Genomic DNA, 27,856 nt, shown 5'->3' on the forward strand with positions numbered 1-27,856 from the left:
AAAATTTACATACAATCCATTTATATCAATCATGATTTTAAATGAGTGACTAAAAAATGCCTCTGTTAACACAGTAAATCACCAAAACATTTTATTAAAACCACTTTGCAAAAAACTCATCACTCAGTTTCTGAACTTCATTCCTGTGTATACATAGTTTTGACAAAATTGTATCTAAAATGACACCGCAATAAGCATCTTTGAACATCTTCTCTTCTTATTTTTGATTCTTTCCTTAGGTTGAGTTCCTAGAGCAGCTTCCTGGTTCAAAGGGGATGAGCATTTTTATGGTTCTTGGTTTGTTTTGCCAAGTTATTCTAAAAAAAGATGTAATTAATTTTTCATTCTGGTAGCTCAGCTGATAAAGAATCTGCCTTCAATGCAGGAGACCCCGGTTTGATTCCTGGGTCCAGAAGATCCCCTGGAAAAGTAATAGGCTACCCATTCCAGTATTCTTGGGCTTCCCTGGTGACTCAGATGGTAAAGAATCAGCCTGCAATGTGGAAGACCTGGGTTCGATCCCTGGGTCAGGAAGATCCCCTGGAGGAGGGCATGGCAACCCACTCCAATATTCTTGCCTGGAGAATCCCCATGGACACAGGAGCCTGGCGGGCTACAGTCCATGGGGTCGCAGAGAGCTGGACACGACTAAATGACTGAGCACAGCACAGTAGCAAGATATGAAAGTGCCTAGTTTTTCCTTCTTCCCCAAACTCTCCCATGAGTGGGCTTTTGTAATTTTTTAGTTATTTGCGTAAAAAGTACTCAGTGTGATTGTATATCTTGAAATTAAAATTTAGATATTTGTATCGTTAGCTATTTTTGTATAATAAGCCATCTGAAAACTTAGTGGTTTAAACAAAAACCATTTCTTATTTCTCATGAGTCTATAGTTTCTCAGGACTGTTCTGCTCATCTCTGATGGCTGCAGTTGATCTTGATGGGGATTGCTCTTATGTGAGCCGTCAGTTGGTGGGTTGGCTGGGAGCTGGCTGGACTAGGATGGCTGATGAGCCATCACAAGTGGGCTCTTCCCCATGTGGCCTTTTTCAAGCAGGCTAGCCCAGGAGTCTCCACATGCTATGGAAGGGTTCCAGGAGAGTGAGGGCCACTTGATGCCTCATCTGAGAGCTGGCACTAGAACACTTCTGCCACATTCTATTAGGGGGAAAAAAGGCAAACTCATGTTCAAGAGCTGGGGAAAATAAACTCTATCTCTTGATAGCAACAACTCTCAGTTCAGTTCAGTCGCTCAGTCGTGTCCGACTCTTTGAGACCCCATGGACTGTAGTACACCAGGCCTCCCTGTCCATCACCAACTCCTGGAGTTCACTCAAACTCGTGTCCATCGAGTCAGTCATGCCATCCAACCATCTCATCCTCTGTTGTCCCCTTCTCCTCCCACCTTCAGTCTTTCCCAGCATCAGGGTCTTTTCAAATAAGTCAGTTCTTCACACCAGGTGGCCAAAGTATTGGAGCTTCAGCTTCAGCATCAGTCCTGCCAATGAACACTCAGGACTGATCTCCTTTAGGATGGACTGGTTGGATCTCCTTGCAGTCCAAGGGACTCTCAAGAGTCTTCTCTAACACCACAGTTCAAAAGCATCAATTCTTTGGCACTCAGCTTTCTTTATAGTCACAATCTCACATCCATACATGACTACTGGAAAAACCATAGCTTTGACTAGACAGACCTTTGTTGGCAAAGTAATGTCTCTGCTTTTTAATATACTGTCTAGGTTGATCATAACTTTTCTTCCAAGGAACAAGCATCTTTTAATTTCATGGCTGCAGTCACCATCTGCAGTGATTTTGGAGCCCCCAAAAGTAGTTTCTCACTGTTACCATTCTTTCTCCATCTATTTGCCAAGTGATGGGACCAGATGCCATGACGTTAGTTTTGTGAATGTTGAGTTTTAAGCCAACTTTATCACTCTCCTCTTTCACCCTCATCAAGAGGCTTTTTAGTTATTCTTTGCTTTCTGCCATTAGAATGTTATCATTTGCATATCTGAGATTGTTGATATTTCTGCTAGCAATCTTGATTCCAGCTTGTGAGTCATCCATCATGGCATTTCCCATGATGTACTCTGCATGTAAGTTAAATAAACAGGGTGACAATATATAGCCTTGATGCACTCCTTTTCCAATTTTGAACCACTCCATTGATCTATGTCCAGTTGTAAATGTTGCTTCTGTCCTGCATACAGTTTTCTGAGGAGACAGGTATGGTGGTCTGGTATTCCCATCTCTTTAAAGGCTTTAGTGTAGTCAATGAAGCAGAAGTAGATTTTTTTTTTTGAATTATCTTGCTTTTTCTGTGATCCAACAGATGTTGGCAATTTGATCTCTGGTTCCTCTTTCTTTTCTAAATCCAGCTTGTATATCTGGAAGTTCTTGGTTCACATATTGTTAAAGCCTAGCTTGAAGGATATTGAGCATAATCTTGCTAGCATGTGAAATGAGCACAATTGTAAAGTAGTTTGAACATTCTTTGGCATTGCCTTTCTTTGTGATTGGAATGAAAACTGACCTTTTCCAGTCCTGTGGTCACTGCTGAGTTTTCCAAATTTGCTGGCATATTGAGTGCAGCACTTTAATAGTATTGTCTTTTAAGATATTAAATAGCTCAGTTGGAATTCCATCACCTCCCCTAGCTTTGTTCATAGTAATGCTTCCTAAGACCTTCTTGACTTCACACTCCAGGGTGTCTGGCTCTAGGTGAGTGACCACACGATTGTGGTTAATTGGGTCATTAGGAACTTTTTTGTATAGTTCTTCTGCGTATTCTTGCCACCTCTTCTTAATCTCTTCTGCTTCTGTTACATCCTTGCACTTTCTGTCCTTTATCTTGCCCCTCTTGTATGAAATGTTCCCTTGGTACCTCTAATTTTCTTGAAGAGATCTCTAGTCTTTCCCATTCTATTGTTTTCCTGTATTTTTTGCATTCACTTAAAAAGCCTTTCTTGGAGAAGGCAATGGCACCCCACTCCAGTACTCTTGCCTGGAAAATCCTGTGGACGGAGGAGCCCGGTAGGCTGCAGTCCATGGGGTCGTGAACAGTTGGACGCGACTGATCGACTTCAATTTCACTTTTCACTTTCATGCATTGGAGAAGGAAATGGCAACCCACTCCAGTGTTCTTGCCTGGAGAATCCCAGGGACAGGGGAGCCTGGTGGGCTGCCGTCTCTGGGGTCACACAGAGTCCGACACAACTGAAGTGACTTAGCAGCAGCAGCAGCAGCAGCAGCAGCAGCAGCAAGAAGCCTTCTTATCTCTGCTTACTATTTTCTGGAACTCTGGATTTAGTTGGAACTTTGCATATCTTTCCCATTCTCCTTTGTCTTTTCCTTCTCTTCTTTTGTCAACCATTTGTAAGACCTCCTGTATAGGCAAGCCATTTAATTTTCCTGAATCCACTGAACGTCTCCATCTACAAAACAGGCATGAAAATACCTATTCACAGGTTGCTTCAGGAACCAAATGAGATAAAGTAGCATAAATAATAGTCACAGCTTATAGTGATTGAGAACTTGCTGTGTGCGGGGCACTCTTCTAAGGACTATGCCCATTTATTCCTTCCTAAAATCCTATTGTTTCTATTTTACAGTTAAGGAAACTGAGACACAGTCTATAGAAACTCTCTGAAACCTCTAAAACACATTAAACAAATGTTAGCTCTAACCTTAATTCTCCTGGTAGTGTATATTTCCTTATCAGTTTGACCTAAATCCAACAAATGCTGCTGCTGCTGCTAAGTCGCTTCAGTCGTGTCCGACACTGTGCGACCCCAGAGACAGCAGCCCACCAGGCTCCCCTGTCCCTGGGATTCTCCAGGCAAGAACACGAGTGGGTTGCCATTTCCTTCTCCAATGCATGAAAGTGACAAGTGAAAGCGAAGTTGCTCAGTCGTGGCTGACTCTTAGCGACCCCATGGACTGCAGCCCACCAGGCTCCTCCATCCATAAGATTCTCCAGGCAAGAGTACTGGAATGGGGTGCCATTGCCTTCTCCGCCAACAACTGCTAGCACCATTCAAAAGCTGAATCTGTGTTTCCCTCCTTTGGTATCCTAACAGTTCCTTTTCACCCTCTCAGGTTTCCTGTGGATACCATGACGGTCACGGTGGTGTATGATAACTCAGAGGCCACAGAACTGTGCGCAGCTCAGCACCTCTACCTCAAGCCCATAGCAAAGCTGATGATCAATGTGTTGCTCCCTGAGAGCCCGGAACCCTCGAGACCCGTCTCCAACTGGGAAGTTCTGGACCAGCTGAAGAGCCTGATTTGTCCTGACCAGTTTACCACTGTGCGGCTCGCCAAGAGCACCAGGGACTTCATCCGGTTTGAGGGGGAGGCGGAAACGCGAAGCTTGGTTCAAATCCTGAAGGCCAAGTTGCACGGGAAGATCATCAAGCTAAATGGCTTGGAAACAGACTTAAAAGTCGTGGTGACAGACGCCCAGGGAGAGTGGGAGCACTTCCCCAAGGAAAATGTGGCCACCCCGATGGGTGATGGGTCTGAAGAGCAGGACCATGATAAGAGTCCAAATTCCATATACTTCGAAGGGCTGCCCTGCAAGTGGTTTGCTCCCAAAGGTTCCAGTGGGGAGAAGCCGTGTGAAGAGATCCTTCGGGTGGTCTTTGAAAGCTTTGGAAAGATCAAGAATGTAGATATCCCAATGCTCGACCCCTACCGAGAGGTTATAACCAGTGGGAGCTTTGGGGGGTTCAACTTCGGCTTGCAGACGTTCGAGGCATTTATACAGTACCAAGAGTCAACTGACTTCTTAAAGGCCATGGAGTCCCTCCGCGGGATGAAGCTGATGCTTAAAGGAGATGATGGGAAAGCTCTGGCATGTAACATCAAGGTAAGGAGCAGCCAGGGTTTTATAAACTTTTTTTCCCATGGTTCAGGTGGTCTTGAGTAAAAGCGAGAAAGAAGCCTTTGGAACAGATTTCCTTAGACTACCCTGGAGGCTCTGATCAAGAGCTAATGTAAAGATTTATGTTGTCATTAATAAATGGGTATTTTTGGGGGACAAAATATCATTATGATTAGGGCATTCTCCTACTGTCAGCCGTGCTGCCAGCTGTGGTTTGAAGTGATGGTTGTTATAGTCTGGGGCTCTGCCCAGCTCCTTGGGGACATTAAAGGATTCTTCATGGTCCTTATAGAAGTATCTCATATGCTTCTTCTGTTTGACAAATTGCTGGAAAAGGGCAACATGCAGCTTGAAACAAGAAAGGCAGTTTATTCCCTCTTTGCTATGGGAGTCACAGTTAACTATACATTAATGACGACTGTCAGGTAAATTCTAAAACAGAATCCCAACAAACCTGGTTCCTTTCCTCTCAAAGTCAATCTGTCTATCCAGCATGAAGACAGCTTCATGACTGTCTGAATGCCTGGTCATCTTGTTCTTGAAACCTTCATGCAGCTAAACCCTTTTTCTCTAAATCAGTCTTTAGTGTGAATTTGAACTTTCAGCTTCAGTAGCTTCAGGGGTGTGTGTGTGTGTGTGTGTGTGTGTGTGTGTGTGTGTGTGTGTTATGTGTGAGGCTTCTTGGGTTAAAATATATGTTTGAAGCTTATGAGCTATTCAGTCTGACAAAAGATCTAGCAATCGCTATAATGACCACCCACACACTACAGCAGCTTAAAAAATAAAGCATTACCAGTGGAATGAGAACATCTTCCCCTTTGTGTACCATCCTCAGTCAAGGCTGCTCACTCCCTTCAAAGGTAACTGTGATGGTGAATTTGGTGTTTGTCACTCATGCATATTTAAATAGCTACTTCTGCATCCTTGGGAGAAGGCAATGGCACCCCACTCCAGTACTCTTGCCTGGAAAATCCCACGGACGGAGGAGCCTGGTAGGCTATAGTCCATGGGGTCGCTAAGAGTCGGACACGACTGAGCGACTTCACTTTCACTTTTCACTTTCATGCATTGGAGGAGGAAATGGCAACCCACTCCAGTGTTCTTGCCTGGAGAATCCCAGGGACGGCGGGGCCTGGTGGGCTGCCGTCTATGGGGTCGCAGAGTCGGACATGACTGAAGTGACTTAGCAGCAGCAGCAGCTGCATCCTTATATTTTTTAGGCGAATTTATTTGTAGTGCATCAATCTGACTTTTACTTTATTTTCAGATTTGCAAAGTTGTTTAATAATCACTATAGTCAGATCTTGTATCTCTTTTGGTCAATTTTCCTACATCTTTGCTCCCCCCACCCCATTTCTGGACTGTTTTTGTCTCTGCTGATTTAAAAAACAACATTATTAATAACTCAGTTAATCAATATAACAAACCAGAAGCAATATACTCACATCCCTTAGAACTCGTGTCCATACGGGCACTATGATGCCGCATATGGCTGTCAGGTGAGTTCCTCAAAGGTTCTGCCAAAGAAAGTTCTAGAAATCCCACAAGGACAGTTTGAGAGATGACTGAGAGGCAGTGTAACTGTATGGGTACTGGGACACAGAGAAGGCATTTTTAATTCACTTGGTTTGGCATTGACAGGTACAAATTAGTTTTAGCTCTCTGGTCTGGGACATACCCAGCCAGCAGGCAAACTTTTCTAATGATACTTTGAATTGTTTGAGAGCAGGTTATGTTTGATACAACCAAACACTTCAGTGAAGGAGCTATAAAGAAGAGAAATCAAGAAAGGCTGAAATTACAAGAGTTGGAGGAAGAGAGGAAAAAAGCAAAAAAAAGAGAAGAGGAAGAGGCTGAAAGGTGAGGAGACCTAGTTCAATGAAGAGCATTGTTGTTGTTGTTTTTTGTCTGTTTTTAAACTTTCGATTTACGGATTTATCTCTTCAGGTGAATGGGTTCATCTCTTCAGCATGATGGGGGGAGCAGGAATTGGTGCCCATTAGAAAATTGCTGTCTTTCCATTACATTGTTACAAAACCAAAAGGAGAAAGCAGTGAAAAACAAGATACTTTAAAAGTATGCTTGTCAGGAGGAGCAAGTAATGAGGAATAGTAGGACCAACCAGATTAGGTTGTCTAGGAGTTAATAATCATTAAAAAAAAAAAAAAAAGGCCGGGTACTTTTCGCATGAAAATTCTAGCCTGCCAACTTACAAGTTTCACCAGTTTACCTAAATTTACCAAAGTTTACCTTGCCTATCCATTGAAATTTTGGGGGAAAATTCTTTTCTGTTTTGGAAAAGATTTTCTTTCATAAGATGATCAATAATCAAACTAACCCAGAAGGATCTGTTGAGACCGTTTTTCCTGTTGGTTCAAGTTCTTTCTGTGAATTTAAGGAGCCTGTGTATTTACTTCTTTGAGCAGTTTAGGAGCTTGAGACTAGAAAGGACCATTGGATTGTCAAGGGTTTGCCAAGAAGGGACAGCTGGACCAGAACTACGGGGCTCCCCAAACCAGTTTTACCTCCTTCCTGGCTCCTCCCCTTGCAGGTTTATTCTTCCAGCCTTTTATCCAAATTATAGGAGTTTAAGAATAGTCTTCCATGTGCCTCTCACGTTTTTTTGGCTGGCGGAGTGCTAAGAGTTACTTAAGGTCTTGGCTGTGAAACTTGGCCAGAAGCTGATCCCAGTAAAGGTAATGAGCCCCCCCAAATTTCCAGATCGATTATGCAGTTGAGCTCATCCTCCAGTTTGGGGCTCGGTCCTCCCTCAGGCAATTGTCCTCCCCTGCCCTTCCCCCACCCCCCAGGTTTCCATGCTTCTATGAGAGCCTAACCAAAACATCTTAAATATTCAGAAAACAGAAAAATAAGCCCATATTCTTCTAAATCAGCCTGTTTTTATGATAATGTACTGGGTGGCTCAGATGGTAAAGAATCTGCCTGCAATGTGGGAGATCTGGGTGCAATCCCTGGGTTGGGAAGATACCCTGGAGAAAGGAATTACCTGCTCCAGTATTCTTGCCTGGAGAATTCCATGGACAGAGGAGCCTAGCAGACTACAGTCCATGGGGTCACAGAGTGTCAGACATGACTGAGTGACTAACACTTCACTGTGTTAAGGAGTGTGCACTAAAGACCAGTTCTAACCTTTAAGATTTTCTGAGTGCCTTGACTTACTTTCATTTGCGTCTGTGTGACCAGCTCAGGAAAGGTTTTGATCTCAAGAGAAATGGAATCATCACTGCAAATGCTAGATCCCATAGTCCCTGCTTCTGGTTTGAGAAAGTGCAGGGGGTGGGGGGAGGTTGAGGCCCTTCCTTTGAATTCAGTAGTCTTCTTCATTTATTTTTTAAATTCTCTCTGCATGAGGTCTCCTGTATGTGTTTCTAACTGACCAACTTCGTTAAGCATCTCTCCCCTTGGCTGATGTGTCACAGTGTCTTTTGTCCTCAGTGGTCTAATGTCGAGCCTTGGGGTGTTGTAGCTGGAGATTTTGGGGAACTCCTGCCAGGGAGGAGGTAGTGGGGAAGAGAGTAACCCTTTTGCCCGATAAACACCTTCTAAAGGGTTCACTCTCTTAATCATTATCCAGAAAAAGGAAAGAGGAGAGGAAGGTCCAGGAAAAGAGGAGAAAGGCCAGAGTCAAGAGACGCACCCAGAAGGAAAGGGACAGGCACCGGCAAAGGAGACAGAAGGACAGCGCCAAAGTGGGGGCCCAACCAGGGTCCAACTCTTCCAAAGACCTGGAGAAGAGGAAGATCCCACTGACCCAGACGCAGCTGGAGGCCCTCTACCTGATGCGGGCACTCCTAAGGAAAATTGCAGTAAGGCTCTTGCCCCATTGTTCGTTGGTTTGGGTAGCTAGTGACCTCTCTGAGTCATTATGGCCTTTACTTTGAAACAGCAGCCTATTGTTTAACCAGTGGCTGTGGAAGACTTACTGTATTCGTTGAGGTTTGTTTTCAATAGGCTGGTCTCTAATAACCACAATTTTGCATTGACCAAAGGGATATTCAGGTTCTCTGAAGGGGTTGGGTCTCACCTCCACCATCTGGCGTGCACACACACACACACACACACACACTTTGTGTTTCTCAACTTTGGGACGAAGTCACTCAGAGCAGTGTAGCTTGTGCACCTACTCTTCTAAGCTCCTAATGGAGGTAACAGAAAATGCCAGGAGGAGGGATGTGGAGTTTGTAGTCCTACATTACCTTTCGCTGGCCATTCATCAGTGACAGGATTGGACGGGAAAGGAGGGCCTTGAACAGACATGTTAGTCTAGTCTTCAGCTGTTTGCTAAGGAATACCTCACATCATAGGCCAGTTGTTTTGTTTGGAGAGTTTCAGTTGGGGAAGGTTTTGTTCTCCCATTTACTGACCTCCTAAAGATAACCAGACTCAGCAGATGCCCCAGAGTAAAGACCGAAGCGTTCATTTGAAAAGCCACATTCAGTGTTCTTAAACACCAAGAGTGAATGGCATTCATTTTCAGTAGAGTTGATTTTAGGTATATTTGCCATCTCACCTGTTTTTGTTTTTTGTTTTTTTTTTTCTCATTGGTATGGCCCATCAAACTGCATGAAATAAGGATCAGAAAAACCTCACATTTATCTTGACAATAAGGCGAGCTGGATCTTTTTTAGTTTGCCTTGCTGCTACTGCTGCTGCTAAGTCGCTTCAGTCGTGTCCGACTCTGTGCGACCCCGTAGACGGCAGCGCACCAGGCTCTGCCATCCCTGGGATTCTCCAGGCAGGAACACTGGAGTGGGTTGCCATTTCCTTCTCCAGTGCATGAAAGTGAAAAGTGAAAGTGAAGTCAAGTTGCTCAGTCGTATCTGACTCTTAGCAACCCCATGGACTGCAGCCTACCAGGCTCCTCTGTCCATGGGATTTTCCAGGCAAGAGTACTGGAGTGGGGTGCCATTGCCTTCTCCGTTAGTTTGCCTTAATGACTGCCAAAAGTGACTTCTTTTGAAGAATTCCTCTCTTCAATGTGTGTGGTACCAAATTTGAATCCCAAGTCCTGGGTAAGCTCTGAGCCCTGATTTGTGCCGAGTGTCAGTGGGAGCTCAGTACAAGCTCTCCCAGCAGGGTAGGGGCCGTAGTCCACACCTTCCACCTGCCCTGCAGTCATGGACAGCAGAGAGCACCATTGTCACAGCCATATTTTCTACTTGCTATCTTGTTTCCAACCGAGGTGGTCAGGTCAAAGACATGCTCACTTGTAATCCATAGGAAGAGGCCGGAATAAAACCCAAAAATGCAGTTTGGCTTTTATAAAGCCAACTGACCCTTTAAGACACATATTTCACCCACCAGTCTTTTCTTGTTCTAGGACTGTAGCCCCAGGGAGCGCTGTAGAGCATTTCTTATTCCTCTTCAGCTTCCCACCCTTGAGCACAATACCTGGAACAGTAAGTAGACCCATCAATTTGTGAACAAAGGAAAAAAGGATTATGTGCTTTTGAAGGTATGTAACTGGGGTGCTTTCTAACATAAGGACAGGCACAGACCTAGTCAAAGCAGCTCCTGTTAGATGGGGACATTTAATTTTGTACCTCCTGTTTCTTCAGTGTGCTATTATTCCTAATTTGGATCTACCCTAGGTGTAATTAGAAACTCTTCAGAACAGTGCTATATAGCCCAGTTTTCTTTGAGATTTTTAACCTGTTGAGCTTTTCATGTGAGATTTTTAACCTTTTTCTTTGAAGGAGTCTGAAGAATTTTACCCACGGAAGGCGAATATTGCAGGCTTCAAAGCTCATTATGCTCTGGGGACCATGTCAGGAACTCTGAAGAAAGAAGAACCAAACACTCAGTATCTTCAAAACCAGGAGGAAACGCTAAAATGCCATGTTTCCAAGTCAAATTATAAACGTAAACGAAAAATGAAGAAAAAAGCTAGAGCTCACTTACGTAAATCTTCCCACCGCCTTGGGGGGAAAAAAAAAAGATATTCAGCAAGAAAAGAGAAAGCTGGAAAATCATTAACTGATGAATACAATAAAAGTTTGAGCTGTGAACAGAATTCCTTGCAAATTATAATGACTCAAGGTCAAGCTCTTGAGAAAGACCAGCATGGTTCTAATACCTCCTATTCTTCCAGATTTGTTGAGAGAGACCATAGCAGGAAACAGAAGATCTATGAAACAGATGAATTTATTGACTATCTTTTAAACCATTATCAAACTCCAAAATATGCCCGCATCTGCCTAGAACCAAGTCACATAACAAGCACATGTCAGTGGAAGAGAACTGTCCTTGTGAAAGGAAATAGCTTTCAAATCAATTTGAGAAAACATAAGCATCGCTCAACCAGTTTGAGCCAAATGCAACATCTAGATAGGAGAGAACAGGTGCAAGAAGATGATCTCTGGACAAATCTTTCTTGGGATACTGAGCATATATCACAAAAGAAAAGAAAAGTGGATTATGCTGAAGAATGCACGAAGAAGTTTAAACATCATTTTAAGGACACAGCCAGTGAAGCTGGTGATTGCCTGTCCCCAACTGATGACAAGAGCCATCTGTTGGAAAAGACTCATGCTTACCAAGTCCAGGATCCCATATCCACAAGTCAAAGCCAAGTTTCCTCATCTAAGAGGTCAGAAGACTTTGATTTGAAGTTGAGAGATTTCTTAGAGGAAATTAGCAGTGATTCTGAATGTTTCAGTGATAATCTTAGTGTAAACAAAGAGAAGAAAAAGAAGTCTGTGGCCACATATGATAGCTGCCCAGAAAAGGGATGTCTTGATGCTGGTGAAATCATCACTTGTGATCCAGAAATTATGTCAAGTCAGCAGGCCTTGCATGCAGAGTGGAAACATGATGGGGAGGAAAAATACTCTGAATACAAGCTTAGGAAACCAGGCAGGAGGTCTACTTATGAACTGAGATGTTCGTGGCTTGAGGGTAAAAACAATTCCATTAGAAATGAGGACAGCAACAGCAAAGAGAGGGAAATACAGGCTCCCCAATACTTATTTGATGAAAGCCACCACCACAGATCCAGTGCCAGTGATCAGTTAGACACTGTCATAGGAAAGAGGAGGCAGTTTAGTGATAGTGCATTTGACCACAGAGTCAACTATAGGCTCTTGCAAGTGCCAGTAACATCACCAAAAACTGCTGATGCTTCCTATTTGTGGGATTTTCCCAAAAGAAGAGAGATACCATGGAGGTCAGAATATAACTGGGATGCAGGAAGGATGAAAAGACGTGAGTATTCTGGAGATTTCATGGTGAATTCTGATAGTTACTACATCAGACCTAACAGTCTGGAGCGCATTGATAGAAGCCATTTGAGAAACAACTTCACTAGTTCTTTTTATTTTCAAATGTTTTGAAGGTTTCTTAGATCAGTAAACCCTTATTCACAGTAAAAATCTGCAAGAAGAAAATTTAAAACCAAATGTAGCTATGTAGTTAGCAACTACAGAGCAAGAGAGCAAACACTTAGGAGCTTGAGCAAGGTCAAATGCAAAACCTTGCTTCTCTTGCCAAAGTATAAAGTATAGATCAAAGTGTGTGTGTGTGTGTGTGGCAGATGTGTTGGCAAACTGGAAACACCAAACATCCCGATTCAAAAACTTGGTAAAACAATGTGCTTGCAAAATTTCTTATCCAAGGACAGACATTTCTACAGTTCGATTGCAGCTTTAATTTGGTGCCATCAAAGGAGCAAATTCACATTGAGAGGAGTTAAGATAGCCTTCTACGGTTCTTCAGCTGTCATAACATTATCATTTAACATCATTTATCTTCAAAGGGATGGCAGTGAATGCATAAGGATCTTTCTACTTGTTCTTTGATTTGGTTCGAACACCATGTGAAGCAACAAACTTTCCTGACTTTTATCTAGAAATACCTATAGATAAGAGAGATGACACCTAGAACATACACTGGACTTCTTCATGACATTAGAGGGTTCCCTGAGCATCTACCAGAAGGAAATTAATCTTATTAATATGTTCATAGGACTCAAAGAGTTGTCCTTTTAGAAACAAAGCCTTGGAAGAAGAATCTAAAAGGGGCTCAGATTGTCTTTTGAGGCTGACACAGACAGTGGACCATTAGCAGAGTTGTTTTTTTTGGAAGAACCCCATGTCATTCCATCGTAGAAAAGCAACAGGATTGAAGTGATACAACTTGGGATTTGTCAAAGGAAATATTGAACAATCCTGGGGCACCAAAAATGGCACTTGGGAAGAGAGGATGTGACACTATTCCATTTCAGGTTATGTAATCCTTTCACTCAGGGTTGGGTGACATCAGTTTGTAAAAAGCCACTGAATATCCCCAAACTGACTTTTATAAAACAGTAACAAGTGCCTCCTCAACCCTCAGTAATGCCATGGAGTTAGGAAGAGTCAAGGGTAAAGCCCATACTTTTCTAGTGGGGGGAAAATTGTGTGTGTGCAGAATTTGTAAACTCTTAACATAAGCAATTTATCTTTTTACCTACTGGTTTTGGACTCCTTGAATATGTTTTTAAATTGAGATATTTTATAGATTCGTAAAGACATACATCTTAATGCAGTGCATGTTCTATTGAAAGCTCGGCTGACTCATTCTGCCTTATATTGGATTTAGGAACTCAGGGGGGGCAGTAGATGACTTTTTTCTTCCAACAAAACTATAGCTGACATGGCAGTGGAAGACCTCAAAGAGATTTGACTGCCTGCAGCGGGCAAAGGTATTTTAATCCACAAAGTAGTGGAAGGCAACATTTTCATATTACATGATTCATTTCAAATAGTCCTAACTTGATAGTCCATAGAAAAGGACCAGCTGGTCAAGCCAAAGTAGGACACCAGTCAGTGTGGCTGCCCAGAATGATAAGGCATGATGTGTGCTTGTAACCAGACTCTTGAACAACCTGATATCTGAGATGCCTAGAAAATCTTCACATCATTCATTTATTTGTTAGCTGTCTTGTATCCAGTTCTACTTGCAAGCTAGTGACTCTGCCATCAGAGTCACACAAGCCATCAACTAGGCTTGGCTTGTCCAATCTGAAAAATCACTCCTAGGGTGAGTGCCTTTTCTCCTCTAAGGACTAGCAATGACTATTAATGTTCAGAGTACTATTGTCTAGAGTAGCCTTTAAATTATAACAGCTTGTATTTTGTCAGAAAACCTGTGGCAACCAGGTATTATTCTTTTCCAATGAGACCCAACCTCCCTATTGTTTTTTTTCATGTTTAATGCCCTTGAAACAAAGAACATTATGGGTTTGTAATGGAAAGCAGCTATGCTTGTTTTGGAAAAAAGAAAGAAAAAACAACTCAATGTCTTCTGTCATTTGATAATTTTTCTTTGCAGAGATTTTAGGCATGAAAACAATTTGCTGCTCAGTAACCAGACATAAAAAAATACATTGCAGAATACAGCATGTGCAATTAAAACATTTTTTTTGTATAATAGAATTGGTGCTAAGTCACTTCTATGTAATATTTTGGTCTAAATACCATCCTGGGACCTAGAAGAAAGTAAAAATACTGGTTTTGTGTTTACTTTCTATACAACCTTGGGTTTTTATGTCTTGTGGTAATGCATTCTAGATTTGAGCAAATCCCTTTTTTTGGTGTGTGTAGGCCTTAAACAAGGATGAGAACAATTTCTCCTGAACTTTTCAAATGGATTGATGGAATGATTTAGAACTGAAAATGTGATACTCACTTTCTGTTAATTAACACTGTTATTCTTTGTTGTGCTGTTATTTAAGTGGTGCAAAAGTTTTCTCATATCTTTTTCCTATGTCCAGTGAAGGGCTGGAACTTTAATCTGTGTCTTTTTAAATAGATGTTTTCATGTTTTTCCTTGTATGCATTACTAATAGTGCTTTAAGAATTAACTAAAAGTCTGTTAATGTGTTTTCGTTACATTTGTTTGAATTCCTCAGGTAGAAAGCCATTGTAACCTGGTAATTTTGAACTTAAGAACCAAATAAATGTATTTTCATTTGTTGCAAGACTGTTCAACATGTTCACTTTTAAATGTTGATAATTCCACTTTGTGGGAGGGTGAGATTTCTACCTGTAGTATGCTGCTTTGCACTAACATTGCTGCTCCTTTTTGTCATTTGCATTGGTAGAGAAATAATACATGTTTGATTTTCAGATATATTAAAAATAAAGTTGTCATAGTATAGAGTCTTTGTTCATTGACCAGATGTGCTGGATAGAATATCACACACCTGCAGTAATATTTTCTTTGAAAATATGTCTGGTTTCACTACTGTTTTGAGTCAACATCTCCCTTTATAATACCAGTTAATGGCAATTGACTGTCAGAGCTCATGAAAATGCAGTTGTATTTTCATTTTTGGATAAATGAGAATCATATTTTGACTTAAGACTGTTCTCCCTTCAGCAAAGGTTTTATCAGTTCTTTATAGGCAGCAAAACAGATTCCACAGAATTTCACCTCAGCCCTTAGGGCTTCGCACGTGGTGCAGTGCTAAAGAATCCATTTGCCAATGCAGGAGACGTGGGTTCAGTCCCTGGGTTGGGCAGATCCCCTGGAGGAAGAAATGGCAACCACTCCAGTATTCTTGCCAGGGAAATTCCATGGACAGAGGAGCCTGGCAGGCTACAGTCCATGGGGTTGCAGGGTTGGATACAACTGAGTACACACACACACACACACACACACACACACACAGTTCAGGCCTTGGTGAAAGTGTAGAAGTTACCCAATTTCCAAAAACATGTGTGGGTGTGGGATGGGGAGTCCAGTCATAGATGTGAGGGGCTTCAGTGATCAGTCTTTGATCCTGAAAGAGTTAATTGTATTTTCACAGGAAATGTACAGCAAATTTCTTCTAAATATCTGTAACAAAGGCGGACTGTACCTTAGAGGGCCACTGGGCACTCTAGAGCTTCTTTTTGTTCAGAGAGCTCTTTCTGAGACAGCAAAGGCTGTTTTTGCTCATTCTGGATCGAGGGTTTGCATGAAGTGTGGCCCTCTGATGTAAGGTGAACATGGTATTGTGTAGAGAAGCCACAGAGATGCTGCAAGCACATAGCAAATGCTGCTTCTGACCCTCAGATGTTGGGACTAAGAAGACAGTGTCTAGGCAGGGACTATAAGAAAGTAGGGGAGGAGGAAACAGCTGTTCACCTGGCCCCTCCCTGGCTGGCATGGCTGGTGCCATGGCTGTAACCACCACTCCCTCATCTTCTCAAACAGTGCCTTTTACATAATATGGCTTACAACTGTGTGAGCTGGATTTAAGTTTCTACAGTTAAGTCCTGCCTGATAGTAATATCCCTTTACCTGTAATCAGTACAATGTTTAGTTCTGAATGGGGGGATTCCGGCTATCTGGGGTTGAAGCTTTTAACCAGGCTCTGGATGTTTTCCACCTGGCATCAAGACAAACCTGTTTAACTGAGTAAAAGGAGCAGCCTAATCTCAGGCTGCAATGGTGGCCCAGTTTCTCTCTCCCTCCCCTTCCCCCAAAGCATACGGCCTAACAGGTTGCTTGGCACAAAACAGGCAGCTCAAATATTTGTTGGATGAAAACTAATGCAGGAAAAGGACACATTTTAAAACAACAAAAACAGACAATATGGTTTGAGAACATAAAAGCTGGAAAGCTCTGAGCCCTCTCTGGTTCAGGGAGTACCTCCCTTGTAAGAAGAGTCTGTCAATTTTCACATGAAAACGGCAAAACACTAATCTTCAGAGTAATAGGTTGTCTGTTTATACAACCGACTGCATATGTAAGTCTCATATCCTTTTGGCATGAAGTGAATCAACTTTGCGACCATAAGGTTCCTGAACACTTTCCTAATCCCATGATACGTAAAGCAAAAACAAAACCTGCCTTGGCACTTAGTAAGTCTTCACTAGAGTTACTCCTTAGTAAACTTGCTATAATTCAAGGCAGAAGTCTGCCTCTGAGTTTATTAAATTCCGACAAAAAAGTAAATTCGATTCACTATTTTAACAGGATAAGCTGGTACTTGGTTTTTGGTGTGCAGCCTCTGTGAAGTTGTACCCCTTTCCTTGTCTCTCTTGGAAGACAAAAAACATCACTCAGAAGTGAAACTCTTGAATCTGCTTCCTCAGATTAAGGTTTAAAAGAAATAAGGCAATCCACCACACTATACTGGGTAAAACCATTTTATTAACTGACCAAAGCACTTCATTTTGTTTTCTGATTTGAGGTAAAACCATTAAACACAGTTCACAAGAAAATACAATGACTATTCAACTACAATTACAAGAGTTTGAAACCTCACTAGTTATTCATATAATACTTTTACAAAGTCATACAACTGTACAGTCTACTTAAGCTAAGTTTATTGTTAACCAAGACCAATATCAAAGACCAAGACACTTGACTACAACTCTTGCAGTGGCTATAGTTTTGTAACAACAGAAGAATAACTGTTAGGTTATGAATACACTTTAAAAACCACTTGGCCAGTAATGTGTACGGTTTCCTCATTCTTCAGGGGTGTGTGTGAAGGCTCTTAGAGAACAATCTGCTCCTGTCCTACACGGTCCCCTCGCATGTCCAATCATGTGAAATAACCAAGAACACAGGGGTGGGGAAAATAGTCCTACAATCTTATTCATGTATTTTTGGTTTTTAGGCAAGCCAGCTGATTTTCGCCAAAGCTTGCTTTGGAATGTTGAGATCCTATTTTCAGGCTCATTGGAGATTACTGTTAAGTAAGGGCATCTGAGTGTTCCAAAGAGCACAGGACAATGATGCTGTCCCCAAACAGAAAAGTAGGTTACCTGTGATTGAGTCCAGCTTTGAGATTTCATTTTGTACTGGACTGCTCTCTTTAATTAATACCAAAGCCTTTGGGACACTGCAGATTTGCTTTAGAGGTAGAGAAAACAGAAATCATGCAGTTAGGTCAATCGAGAAATAAAGGATTTTCTATCTTTAGAGAATATCATGACTCAAAGTCCATTCTTTGTTTCTTGACGCTTGAAGGACTTCACACATTTAACCTTTAAACCTGTTTGGGGGGAATACTCATGTCTTACCTGTCTCTCAGGAAATACAAGTTCCAATTCAGCCTGCACTGACTACAAATAGAAGAAAAACCATAATAACATTTGTCTTACAGCACTGCAGTTCACTTTCTGGATTTGTGACACACAAACATATCATGCATTCTAAGACAGAGTTAGCTTTATCAGTGTCACTAGTGATGTTAATTAAAAAAATGTACAGCAAGTTCAAAACTTTTCTAAATATTGAAATCACCATGTTTTAAAGACAGACTGGAATGTTACAAATGATTCTGCAAAATACAAAAATAGATATGCTTCCGCTGAAGGCCTTAATCATTCTTCCGAGTGCTCTCATCTTTTGGCTCCTCCTCGTCTGAGTACACGGTGGGCTCCTCCCCGTCCTTCAGCAGTTTGCCCACATGATGGTACTTGACTGGAAGAAAAGAAGATGACACAACTGGTCATTCTCACGCTTTGGAGAAAACCACTATCATATTTCGTTTGAAAGCACTTACGAGAGGCCCACAAGCAACACAAAAACATGCTGGGATTCAAGGCAGTTTATACCACAGTCCCAGCCAAGTCCCAGGGAGGTAGTTGTGTTCAGCAGATAGAAGTATAGAATGGGGAGTGATGCCTGACGATGTGTGTGCAAGGTAATGTCAAAGTGGTTTGTTTGTGTGTAGGGGAATGTTCAGCAGAGCAAGGGCTTGGTATGAGTTAGTTGGAAGGGTTGCAGGACACTTCGTGGGAGAGAGATATACTTTGGAAGATGTGTAGAAGGACTTGGGGAAGGAGGGGTTTCCACAAAGTGCCAACGCCATTCACAAAGGCATTCAGGTGAGACCAAACATATCTGGGGAGCAATAAAGGGACCGACTTGGCAGGAGACCGGGAGCAGCGTCAGCCAAACAGGGTGGGAAAATCTTATGAAAGATGTGGAAAGGCAGCCTGAGGCGTCTGAACTTATCCCAGATGGCAAAGGGCACCGAAAGTGCACAACAAAGGAATGACAAGGTGAAATAGTACTATGGTAACAACGGTTCCACTGTGTATAGAGGGCGGGCGAGTTAGTCAGGAGAGTCCAGGGACAGGGTGACTAGGAGGCCAGCGGGCAGATCCTCATGGGGAGAAACGTGAGCCAGGACGAAGGCAGTGTCCATGGGGCTGGAAAGGGAAGGATATGAGACCCATTAAAGGCAACTGGAGACAGGAGTTACGGAAGTGAACACTGGAGACTCCGTGCACCGAAATGGGGACTTTGTGACCAGAGACTGACAACAGGGACTGGAGAAGTGCAATTAGTGTTGGCAAGATGCAGGTCTCAGTAAACGTTTGAGACAGAAGGTTCAGTGGAATGGTGGGGGCAGAAACCATATTGTAGAGAGCAAGGAGGGATGGAACAGTGGTTAGGGACAGCCATGATTACTAGATGCTTGTCTGACAGAGGAAGGAATGATAATAGTCTCAGAGGATAAAGGGGAGAGCAGGAGACAGAATTTTCCCTCAACTTGGGGAAAAAAAGCTAGACGTGGTTAAAGGCAGTGGTAAAGGAAACAGGAGAACACTGGAGATTTTGGAGAATGCAGGTTCAAGAAAGTAACCAGAATGTAAGAGACTCGAGGAGGGACGGAGTCAGCAGATGACCACCATATTGGCTGTATTATCGGGCCAAGTTAGTGTAGGGTTAATTATCACAGTGTCAGAGGTCAAGAGAACTCCTCTTCTGAATATGGGTAGGAATTAAAGGAGTAACCAACCTGTTTAATCAGGTAAACTGGAGCTACTTTGCTGTGAAATAATAGTCAGGAACAATTAGAACTTGCCTATTTGAACATATTATAAAGGTCCCTAGGGTGCTTGTGACTGTACAAGACAAATAAAAGCTGGGTGGCACCTGAGAAACCTGCCTTAAGGGGGAACCATGCCAGTTTTGAGTGTAGCTCAAGTGTCACGACAGTATTTGGGACTAGCCTTAGTTTAAGGGGTTGGGGGAACCATGGTTTTTTACCCCACTGATGAAATTAAGTCCTATAAAATAGAGCTATGTAAATTATGAATTACAACTCATTGGTTTCATATAGAACAATCTATTGTTACAAAGGCATCCTGAAGATGCAAAAAATGAGGGACTGTTAGATAGTTGAATTATGTTTTCAGAGTACAAAGACTTGCCTCTGGACTTGAAAGTTATACTTAGTTGACTTGGGATCCAAACTCTAAAGGCAGAGTTATACCTGGCTAATTATTAATCCAGAACTCTCTCTGAGGTCAGCATTACTCTCAAAACAGTTGAATTTAGCAAAAAAAAAAAAAAAAAAAAAATTATAGAGAACAGTAAATAGAAAATGACATTTACAATGACCTCCATCCTTACTTCCCCCCAAAGCCCTTGGTCCATAGCATAAGCCAGGAAACAAGTGTCTCCTTTCTGCTTGCTTTTTAAAAAACGTAGACACCATTGTTGCTGGGCAGATTATAAGCATCATTTGTAGATGAGGCCTATAGTTAGGCTCAATTAGATTCAAAGAGAAGCTGTTTTGTATAATACAAGTCTCTCATTCTTTAACAGCAATGTGGGCTGCTTTTAAACAGCAAGTTCTACAAGTAAGGGCTTATGAAAATCCTTCTGTAGCCAAGATGGCCACTCTCCTTTCCCCTGCACACCAAATCCTAGTGGGAAAATCTATGCAAACCTCAGAAATTTCAAAAACAGAAACCCAGGTTTCCACAGAGAACTAGCTAGATATTGTGATGCAGTCATGGCAAGTGACTCAGCACTGCTACAATTACTTCAAGCCATGAACTTGATCTGTCCAAGATTCAGGAGCCTATCAAAATGCTCTGCAGTTGCAGGCTGCTTAGTAATAACTATTGTACTGCTGTGAATCCCATTATTGGTAGAAATCTGACCCTGGCAAAATAAAAAAAAAACCCACTTACAAGTGAACTGAGAGTCCCAGTCACTCAGGGTCTCCTGCTGGGCAGGAGTGAGGTCGGAAAGGTCATCGTACTCATCCTTCAGTGCTTCCTTATCCAGGCAAAAGGTGGCAAGGCCTCTGGATGCATCTCTTCCAGCAAAGACTCCATACGGCCCCTCTTTAAAAACAAAACCAAACCAAAGACCAATTGTCTATTAGACAGTCAATTTCTCTGTGGCTCACACACAGGAAATGGCTTCCTTACCAATGAGCATGGAGAGCCCATTTTTGAATATCAAATTCCATTTGGAAACCTTAAGTGATTGACGTGGATCCTTTGATTATTACCTAGTGAATACTGAACGACCTGTTGTCATTAAAATTTTAAATACCTAAATCAAAATGCTATACTGAAGAGTTGGACACTACTGAGCGACTTCACTTTCACTTTTCACTTTCATGCATTGGAGAAGGAAATGGCAACCCACTCCAGTGTTCTTGCCTGGAGAATCCCAGGGATGGGGGAACCTGGTGGGCTGCCGTCTATGGGGTCACAGAGTCGGACACAACTGAACCGACTTAGCAGCAGGAGCAGCAGCAGCAGCATTTCTTGTGATTGCAAATAGCTAATAAAAAAGCCATAAATGATTATCTCCTGGGGGGAGGGTGTTAGTAGGGAATGATCCAAGATATAGTTCATGGATCAGAATTTAACTTCTGGACATTGAACCTAGAACCTGGCTCTGTTCTAGGGACTGGGGTTGCACCAGTGAAAGTTATGGTTTCTGAAGATAAGAAACGTGCGTGCGTGCTAAGTCAGTCAGTCATGTCCAACTCTGTGCGACCCTATGGACTGCAGCTTGCCAGGCTCCTCTGTCCATGGAATTCTCCAGGCAAGAATACTGGAGTGTGTTGCCATGCCCTCCTCCAGGAAATCTTCCTGACCCAGGGATTGAACCCACATCTCTTATGCCTCCTGCATTGGCAGGTGGCTTCTTTACCACTAGCGCCACCTGGGAAAATAAGAAACACTAGAGTGTAAACAGAAACATTTTACACATGTATGCTGATGCAATTTAATGAGCCAAGAGTGTCTCATAGAGATCTTTGGTTGTGAGACTAGACTGTGTTGAACATTAATGTATGGCCTCTGCAGGAGAAATCATTTTATGAGTATCAGTGGTTTAGAAACCTATCCACAGGTTACATAATCTTCACTGTCAGTAAAGAAGGCATGGAATCAGGTCTGTCAGCTGTTTTGGGTGGGTTTGAAGACTCTGAAAATTCTATAAAATATCTGACTGCTATTATACATAATGATACTAAATTTTTGTCTAAGAGAGCAGTGAATCATTCTGTATGTACTTCAAGTGGGTTTTTCGACTTATTTTAATATTGCACCAGTAAATGAAAAGAATCCAGTGTACTTTAAACAATGTGTTGTTTCCCCAAAGGTAGATCAAGTAGCAAGTCAGATATGAAGAAGTATGCAGGTAACTACCATACCAAGTGGGCTTCCCTGGTGGCTCAGAGGTTAAAGAGTCTGCCCGCAATGTGGGAGACCCGGGTTTGATCCCTGGGTTGGGAAGATCCCCTGGAGAAGGAAATGGCTACCCACTCCAGTATTCTTGCCTGGAGAATCCCACGGACGGAGGAGCCTGGTGGGCTACAGTCCACGGGGTCGCAAAGAGTTGGACACGACTGAGTGACTTCACTTTCTGACTTCACTTTCACCATACCAAGTATGAGAACAGATCACATTTCAATATGGCCTGAAACCTCAATCCACTAGGACACTTTTATTTTTACAAATTAGACGAAATTTATGATCAACTTTTAAAGGCACATAAGATTCCGAAGAAAAATGGTTGTTTTTCATCACCATTACATACTGCCATTTCCACTAGAGAAGGTAAACAGGCCAAGTGGATGGGTTTGGACCTCACCATTTTAGAACTTATGGTTACAGAATACTGAAAACACTCTGAGGGGAGCATTAAAAATCTTTGGAGAATATATACATTATCCACCAGAATATACAGTCACCAGAATGTACGCTCCATGAGCAGAGATGTAGGCCTGTTTTGTTCACTACTATATTCCCAGCACCCACAAAGGTGCCATACATACAACATCATTAAAAATAATGAATCATTTTCAGGAATCCTTTATAACACGAAGTGTAATTGCCACGTGATGTTACAGATGCATGGACTCATGCAGGTAGACTGAGATCTCACAACGGGCCATCTCTATCACTTTAAAGAGGGACAACTAAGGCCTGGAGAGAACAATGCTTTGCCCCAGGTCACACAGGTGGTGAGTGACCCAACAAGGCAGAGAACCCAGGCTGCCTGACTCCCAGTTTCAAGCTCTGTACACAGGCCTACATTCCTCTCAATGACTTTGCAAACTACAATTATATGGTGAAGCTCCAGGCACGTTTCAACTGCTTTATGGGGTGGCTTGGTTGTAACAGACATTTACATGATTATGTTTACTGATAAAGCCTTCAGGTGCACCACTGTAAGTGACAAATAATATAGGTACGGTTTTCAAATTATTTTGACAGTTACATGTTTATAGGAAGTAGGTCTTCTAAATCCTCCCCAAGGAAAAACTGTGGCGTGGGAGAGTGCTTTAGTACATCTGATGTTGATGAGTTGGAGGGGCAAAGTAAAACAAACCAGGAGTGGGGATGAAGGCAGATTGCTGCCTTCTTCGGTCTCCCTCCTCTCCCTGAACCCCCTGATTTTAGACGCATCCATACTGGAGGAGCTAAAACCCCTTCTTCCTCTGATCCAAACATGCTGTAAAGCAGAACTTTCACAACCTGGAGACTCCTCGAATTTGCCTGGGGGTGGGCGTATTAAAATGCAGATTTCTGGATCACCCCTTTCCCCTACTCTTGGGGGAGATTAGGCCGGGAATCTGTATTGTACCTCAAGTGCATCAGGTGATTCTGTTCTGCAACCAAGCCTGGAAAAGCCTCATTTCTAAGGCCTACCAAGCCTGTCCCTCTCCAACAGCTCCTCAGTCAAGCAGCCCTCATTTCCCCTCTGGTTGGCTTTTCCACGAAATCCCCACACCCAGCAGCCTTCGTAGCCCTACCCCTTTTGTTTCTCAGGATCCTCCCACTTCTCCCTCCCTCCATTTTTTTTTTTTTTTTGGCTTCTAGTTCCTTCTCTCCTGTTATGGAGTGTAATCCTGTATTACCTTCTGGTCTTGCCACATTCCTATCGACCACTACATTCAGCCTTCTACATCCAGCTCCCTTCCCCCTATGGAGCCTCCCCTGTTCACCTCCCAGCTTTCCCCGTCTGCCACACACATACCAAACACATGCCACTCACATACCTGACACATGCCACATTGCTAGCACACGCGTGCGCACGCACACACACAAGCCTGACATGCCACATACGCATCACACAGAGCACACACACATCACTCACTGCCACGCACAGTGCTCCAACCTGCTGCTAATCTCGTTTCCCATTTCCTTCTCCCACACCTCCCCATTCCTCATGGCTACTCCTGGGGTCATCGGCCTTCCCGGCCCCTCCAAGGCTAGACCTCCCGACCCCCTCTCGCCCTCCCTCCCATCATGTTTCCCTCGAGACACTCTCATTTCCTTTCCCCAGACCGACATCATCCCCTCCTTCCAGGAACCCTCGAACCCGATACCTTCCAAACTCCTCCAACACTGCGCTCTGCTGTGCCACCCCCCACCACCCTCAGCCTTCCAGACTGACGATCTCACCCCCCCCATCCACCCCCGGCTTAAGCATTTCAGTCTTCTTCCTCCACCCCACGCCGGGGCTGGCGGTGCGGACCGGGAATCTGCGATCCCACGGGCTCGCAGCCTTTCCAGGGTGCCTCTGGCCCCCTGCCCGCCCGGGGAGCCTCCCTGCCCCGCCCTCCCAGGCTGGACACCATTCCAGCCCCTCCCCGGGCGCCCCGCTCCCTCCTCGCCCCTCCGGGACCCAGCCCCGTGCTGGGGCCCCTTCTTTTGTCTTTGCGACCCCCCGGCCAGCCGCCGTACCAGGCCCGTAGAACTTGCGGCCTTTGGTTACGTCGAACACCTTGCCATTGATGGCCATGAGTATACGCGGGTCCTGTACGCCGTCGAAGCGCCGCAGCTCGGCAGGGGTGAAGTCGCGCCGCTTAAGGCGGGGCAGCGGGGGCGGCTCGTCGTCGTCGCTATCGCTGGCCGCCGGCTGGTCCCCGCGCACGATCTTGTAGAGCAGAAAGATGCAAAGGCCAAGGAGCAGCAGGTTGAGCGGCGACGTGAAAATCTCTTGCAGCAGCCCGCCGCTCTCGAGCTCGCTCGTGTCTGCGCCGGTCGCCGCCACATCCTCGGCAGCCATGATCGCTGGAGCAAAGGTTGGGCCGGGATAGGCAGGGATCCGGAACTTGCTTTCTCCTCCCTCTCCGCGAGCTACTGGAGCGCGGGGCCCGGCTGACCAAGACTAGCCAGCGGAGGAGGTGGAGCCAGGCGGGGCGGAGTCGGAGGCGGACGGGCGGGGCCTTTCAGCCCCGCCTCCCCGCGGCAGCCGAGGCTCCCGGCGCGACTCAGTCAGGCCCCGCCCAGCTCAGGCCCCCAGACCTGGCCTGTTTGGTGGTGGCTCCCCTCCCCCAGCCGGATCCTACCTCCTCCGCCGCGGGGATTGCGGAACACACCCCTCAGCAATACCTGCAGGGCCTGGTCGCAGCCTCACGCCATCCCCACGCCAGCCTCTAGCTAACTGCGACGCATCACGCAGCCCTCCTCCTTACCCCCAGTTGTTCATCACACACCTACCCGCTTGGCTTTGCCGGGCTCTGTGTAAGGTCTTCTCAGCCACCTGATGCGAACCAAACACTAACTCCATTTCTCCTGCTTTAACCTTCTCCCAGCCTTCCATTCAGGAGACTCATCTTTACCCGGCCAACCCTCGGGATCACGAGGCTCTCTTAGGAGACAAGAAACTGACTCCTTAAACTCCTTTCCCACCCTAGCTGCTAGAGACTCAGACTAACCATTTTCACCTGGCTCCCCTTGGCAGCCTTTCTCCAATCCTCCTCCCACCAGATTTTGTGGGGCAGACACCCCTCGGGATAGGTCAAATCAGTGCCTGGGCCTCATCTGATAACTCCCCCAGTGTCTGGTGAAACAGATCAGATCGTTTGATCTGCTTTGGGTTCGTTTTTGGAACACTAAATCCTTTTTGCAATCACTGATTTGCTCAATCCCAGGGCATCAGCGGGCAAGACTCTGTTGCGCTTTTTTTGGTTGTTGTTATTGTTTGTTTGGTTTGGTTTTTTGGCTCAGAATAATCACCAAAGTTTCTTTGTTTGGCAGCGTTCTTCTATTTGAAGTTGGTCGAGCTATCCTTGGCAGTCACAATAACCCTGTGCTAGAGCCCAGATGAAGGTGGGAGTTTGGAAGGATCCTAGATTTGGGCCGTTGTTTCCTTGGTATTTCATCCGGCCTTTGATGTGCTAACCAGCTGCACAGGAGCAGCCTCATGGAGGAAGCACTGTCTGTACCCTTCAGAGTCTTAATGTGGCTGCCCTCTTTGTGGTGGCAGGGGGAGGGGAGCGGAAGAAAGGGTAGAGAGAAGGGGAAAAAATAATTAAAGCCAAGCCACGTACACATCTGCAACCCAGAGCAGTACTTTTCCATCAAGAGTTCTGTTTGCTGGCACAAAATTTACTCCCCCTCCCAACACGCAGGAGACTGGAGAGATTTGGCTTCTTACCTCAGAATTCTAAAAATTTCTGGCACAAACTGCTTCCATCCCTGCCCCCCCCCATCTTCTTAAATCCTTTGTGTGTGTGCTCAGCCGCTCAGTCTTGTCCGACTCTTCCTGACCCCATGGACTATAGCCCACCAGGCTCTTCTGTCCATGGAATTTTCCAGGGAAGAATCCTGGAGTGGGTTGCCATTTCCTTCTCCATAAATCATGCAAAAGTGCATATGAACTGAACAATCTTTAAGTCGGGCCCACACACTTTTATTCACAGATCTAAATTTAGGATTAGCTGAAATGGCCTTTCCAGATCTTTTGTCAAACCTCTTCAATTTAATCAGGGAAAGCAGGCTCAAACTGGGGGCACTGGGCTGTATGTAGAATCAGATTGTCTTTAAAAAAAAAAAAAAACAAACAAAAAAATCTGTGTATGGCCAAGACAGTTAACAAAAACAAAAAAGTTGTGAAATATATTTACATTTGCGACTAATATGACAGACAAAAGATTCATATCTTTTAAGAGCTTATTTTGATTGACAAGAAAACTGTAAGAGACTAGTTAGTGAATGGGCAAAAATCAAAATAGAGAGTTCACAGAAGAAGGAATACCAGTGGTGAATAAGCATATGAAAAATGTTCAGTCTCAACAGCAATGACAAATGAAGATAACTCTCTCACCTACTACTTTCCTACAGAAAGGATAAAAAAAAAAAAAAAAAAGTGGAGGCCGGGAGTTATATACAATATTGATCAGAGACACTTGTACACTGCTGGGGAGAGTAGAAATTGGTATAACCTTTGGTTATCTGTAAAAATATTTGCTATCCATTGATATCCTACATCTGAAAATCTACTCTTTGGTTCATTAAATCCACCGGTAGGGATCTATCCCTAGGAAACATTTAGAAATGCAAATGAAGATTTCATTACTAAGATGCTCATCAAAGAATCATTTGTAATGTGGAAAAACTGAAAACAACCTTAATGTTCAACTTTAAGAAATAGCTGATTAATCCACTCGGATTGTGACAAAACCATAAGATTGTGTGTGATGCAGCCATACAGATATTATCATGACACAGGAAAATGCTTGTGTTTTATTCTTAAGAGAGAAAAACAGGATACAAAACTATATACAATGTGAACTCAACTATGTAAAAAAAAGTATAAAAGGAAGCCTGAAAGGAAGCATGCTAAAACGTTAACTGTTGTGATTGTTTCTTCTTTATACTATTCTGTATTTTCCAGAATGAACACATGTCCCTTTTAGCCTCAGGAGGGAAAATGGTTTATTATTTCTTGTCTGAAAAAAATGTAGAATGTAAT

General features: G+C 43.7%; 2 protein-coding genes across 9 annotated transcripts in view; one reads left to right on the plus strand and one right to left on the minus strand.

Moving 5' to 3' along the window:
* Positions 1-15,041, plus strand: part of LOC147341560 (A-kinase anchor protein 17B-like) — a 60,041-nt gene extending 45,000 nt beyond the window's left edge. For 5 of the 7 annotated variants that reach the window (XM_086388476.1, XM_086388475.1, XM_086388474.1 and 2 more), the window contains 4 exons: positions 4,099-4,870; positions 6,615-6,745; positions 8,481-8,712; positions 10,603-15,041. In XM_086388476.1, the coding sequence (XP_086244602.1) occupies positions 4,115-4,870; positions 6,615-6,745; positions 8,481-8,712; positions 10,603-12,237 (2,754 nt within the window). In that variant the 5' untranslated portion in view covers positions 4,099-4,114 and the 3' untranslated portion in view covers positions 12,238-15,041. Of the gene's footprint in view, positions 1-4,098; positions 4,871-6,614; positions 6,746-8,480; positions 8,713-10,226; positions 10,306-10,602 lie in introns of all 7 variants that reach the window. The other 2 variants (XM_086388481.1, XM_086388480.1) reach the window with 1 other exon arrangement.
* Positions 15,042-17,006: 1,965 nt separating this feature from the next.
* Positions 17,007-25,853, minus strand: PGRMC1 (progesterone receptor membrane component 1). 2 transcript variants are annotated; one of them, XM_086387990.1, is made up of 3 exons: positions 25,600-25,853; positions 20,818-20,973; positions 17,007-18,307 (listed from the first exon to the last, which is right to left on the minus strand). In XM_086387990.1, the coding sequence occupies exons 1-3, from the start codon at positions 25,700-25,702 to the stop codon at positions 18,204-18,206; spliced, it is 363 nt and encodes a 120-aa protein (XP_086244116.1). In that variant the 5' UTR covers positions 25,703-25,853; the 3' UTR covers positions 17,007-18,203. The 2 variants fall into 2 exon arrangements, with proteins under 2 accessions (XP_086244116.1, XP_086244115.1); XM_086387989.1 differs by lacking the exon at positions 25,600-25,853 and adding an exon at positions 24,841-25,241.
* Between the last annotated feature and the right edge of the window lie 2,003 nt (positions 25,854-27,856).

The sequence above is a fragment of the Bos grunniens genome, chromosome X (assembly GCF_055505025.1).
Source record: "Bos grunniens cultivar Pamir isolate PY7600 chromosome X, Bosgru_T2T1.0, whole genome shotgun sequence".
Taxonomy (NCBI): domain Eukaryota; kingdom Metazoa; phylum Chordata; class Mammalia; order Artiodactyla; family Bovidae; genus Bos; species Bos grunniens.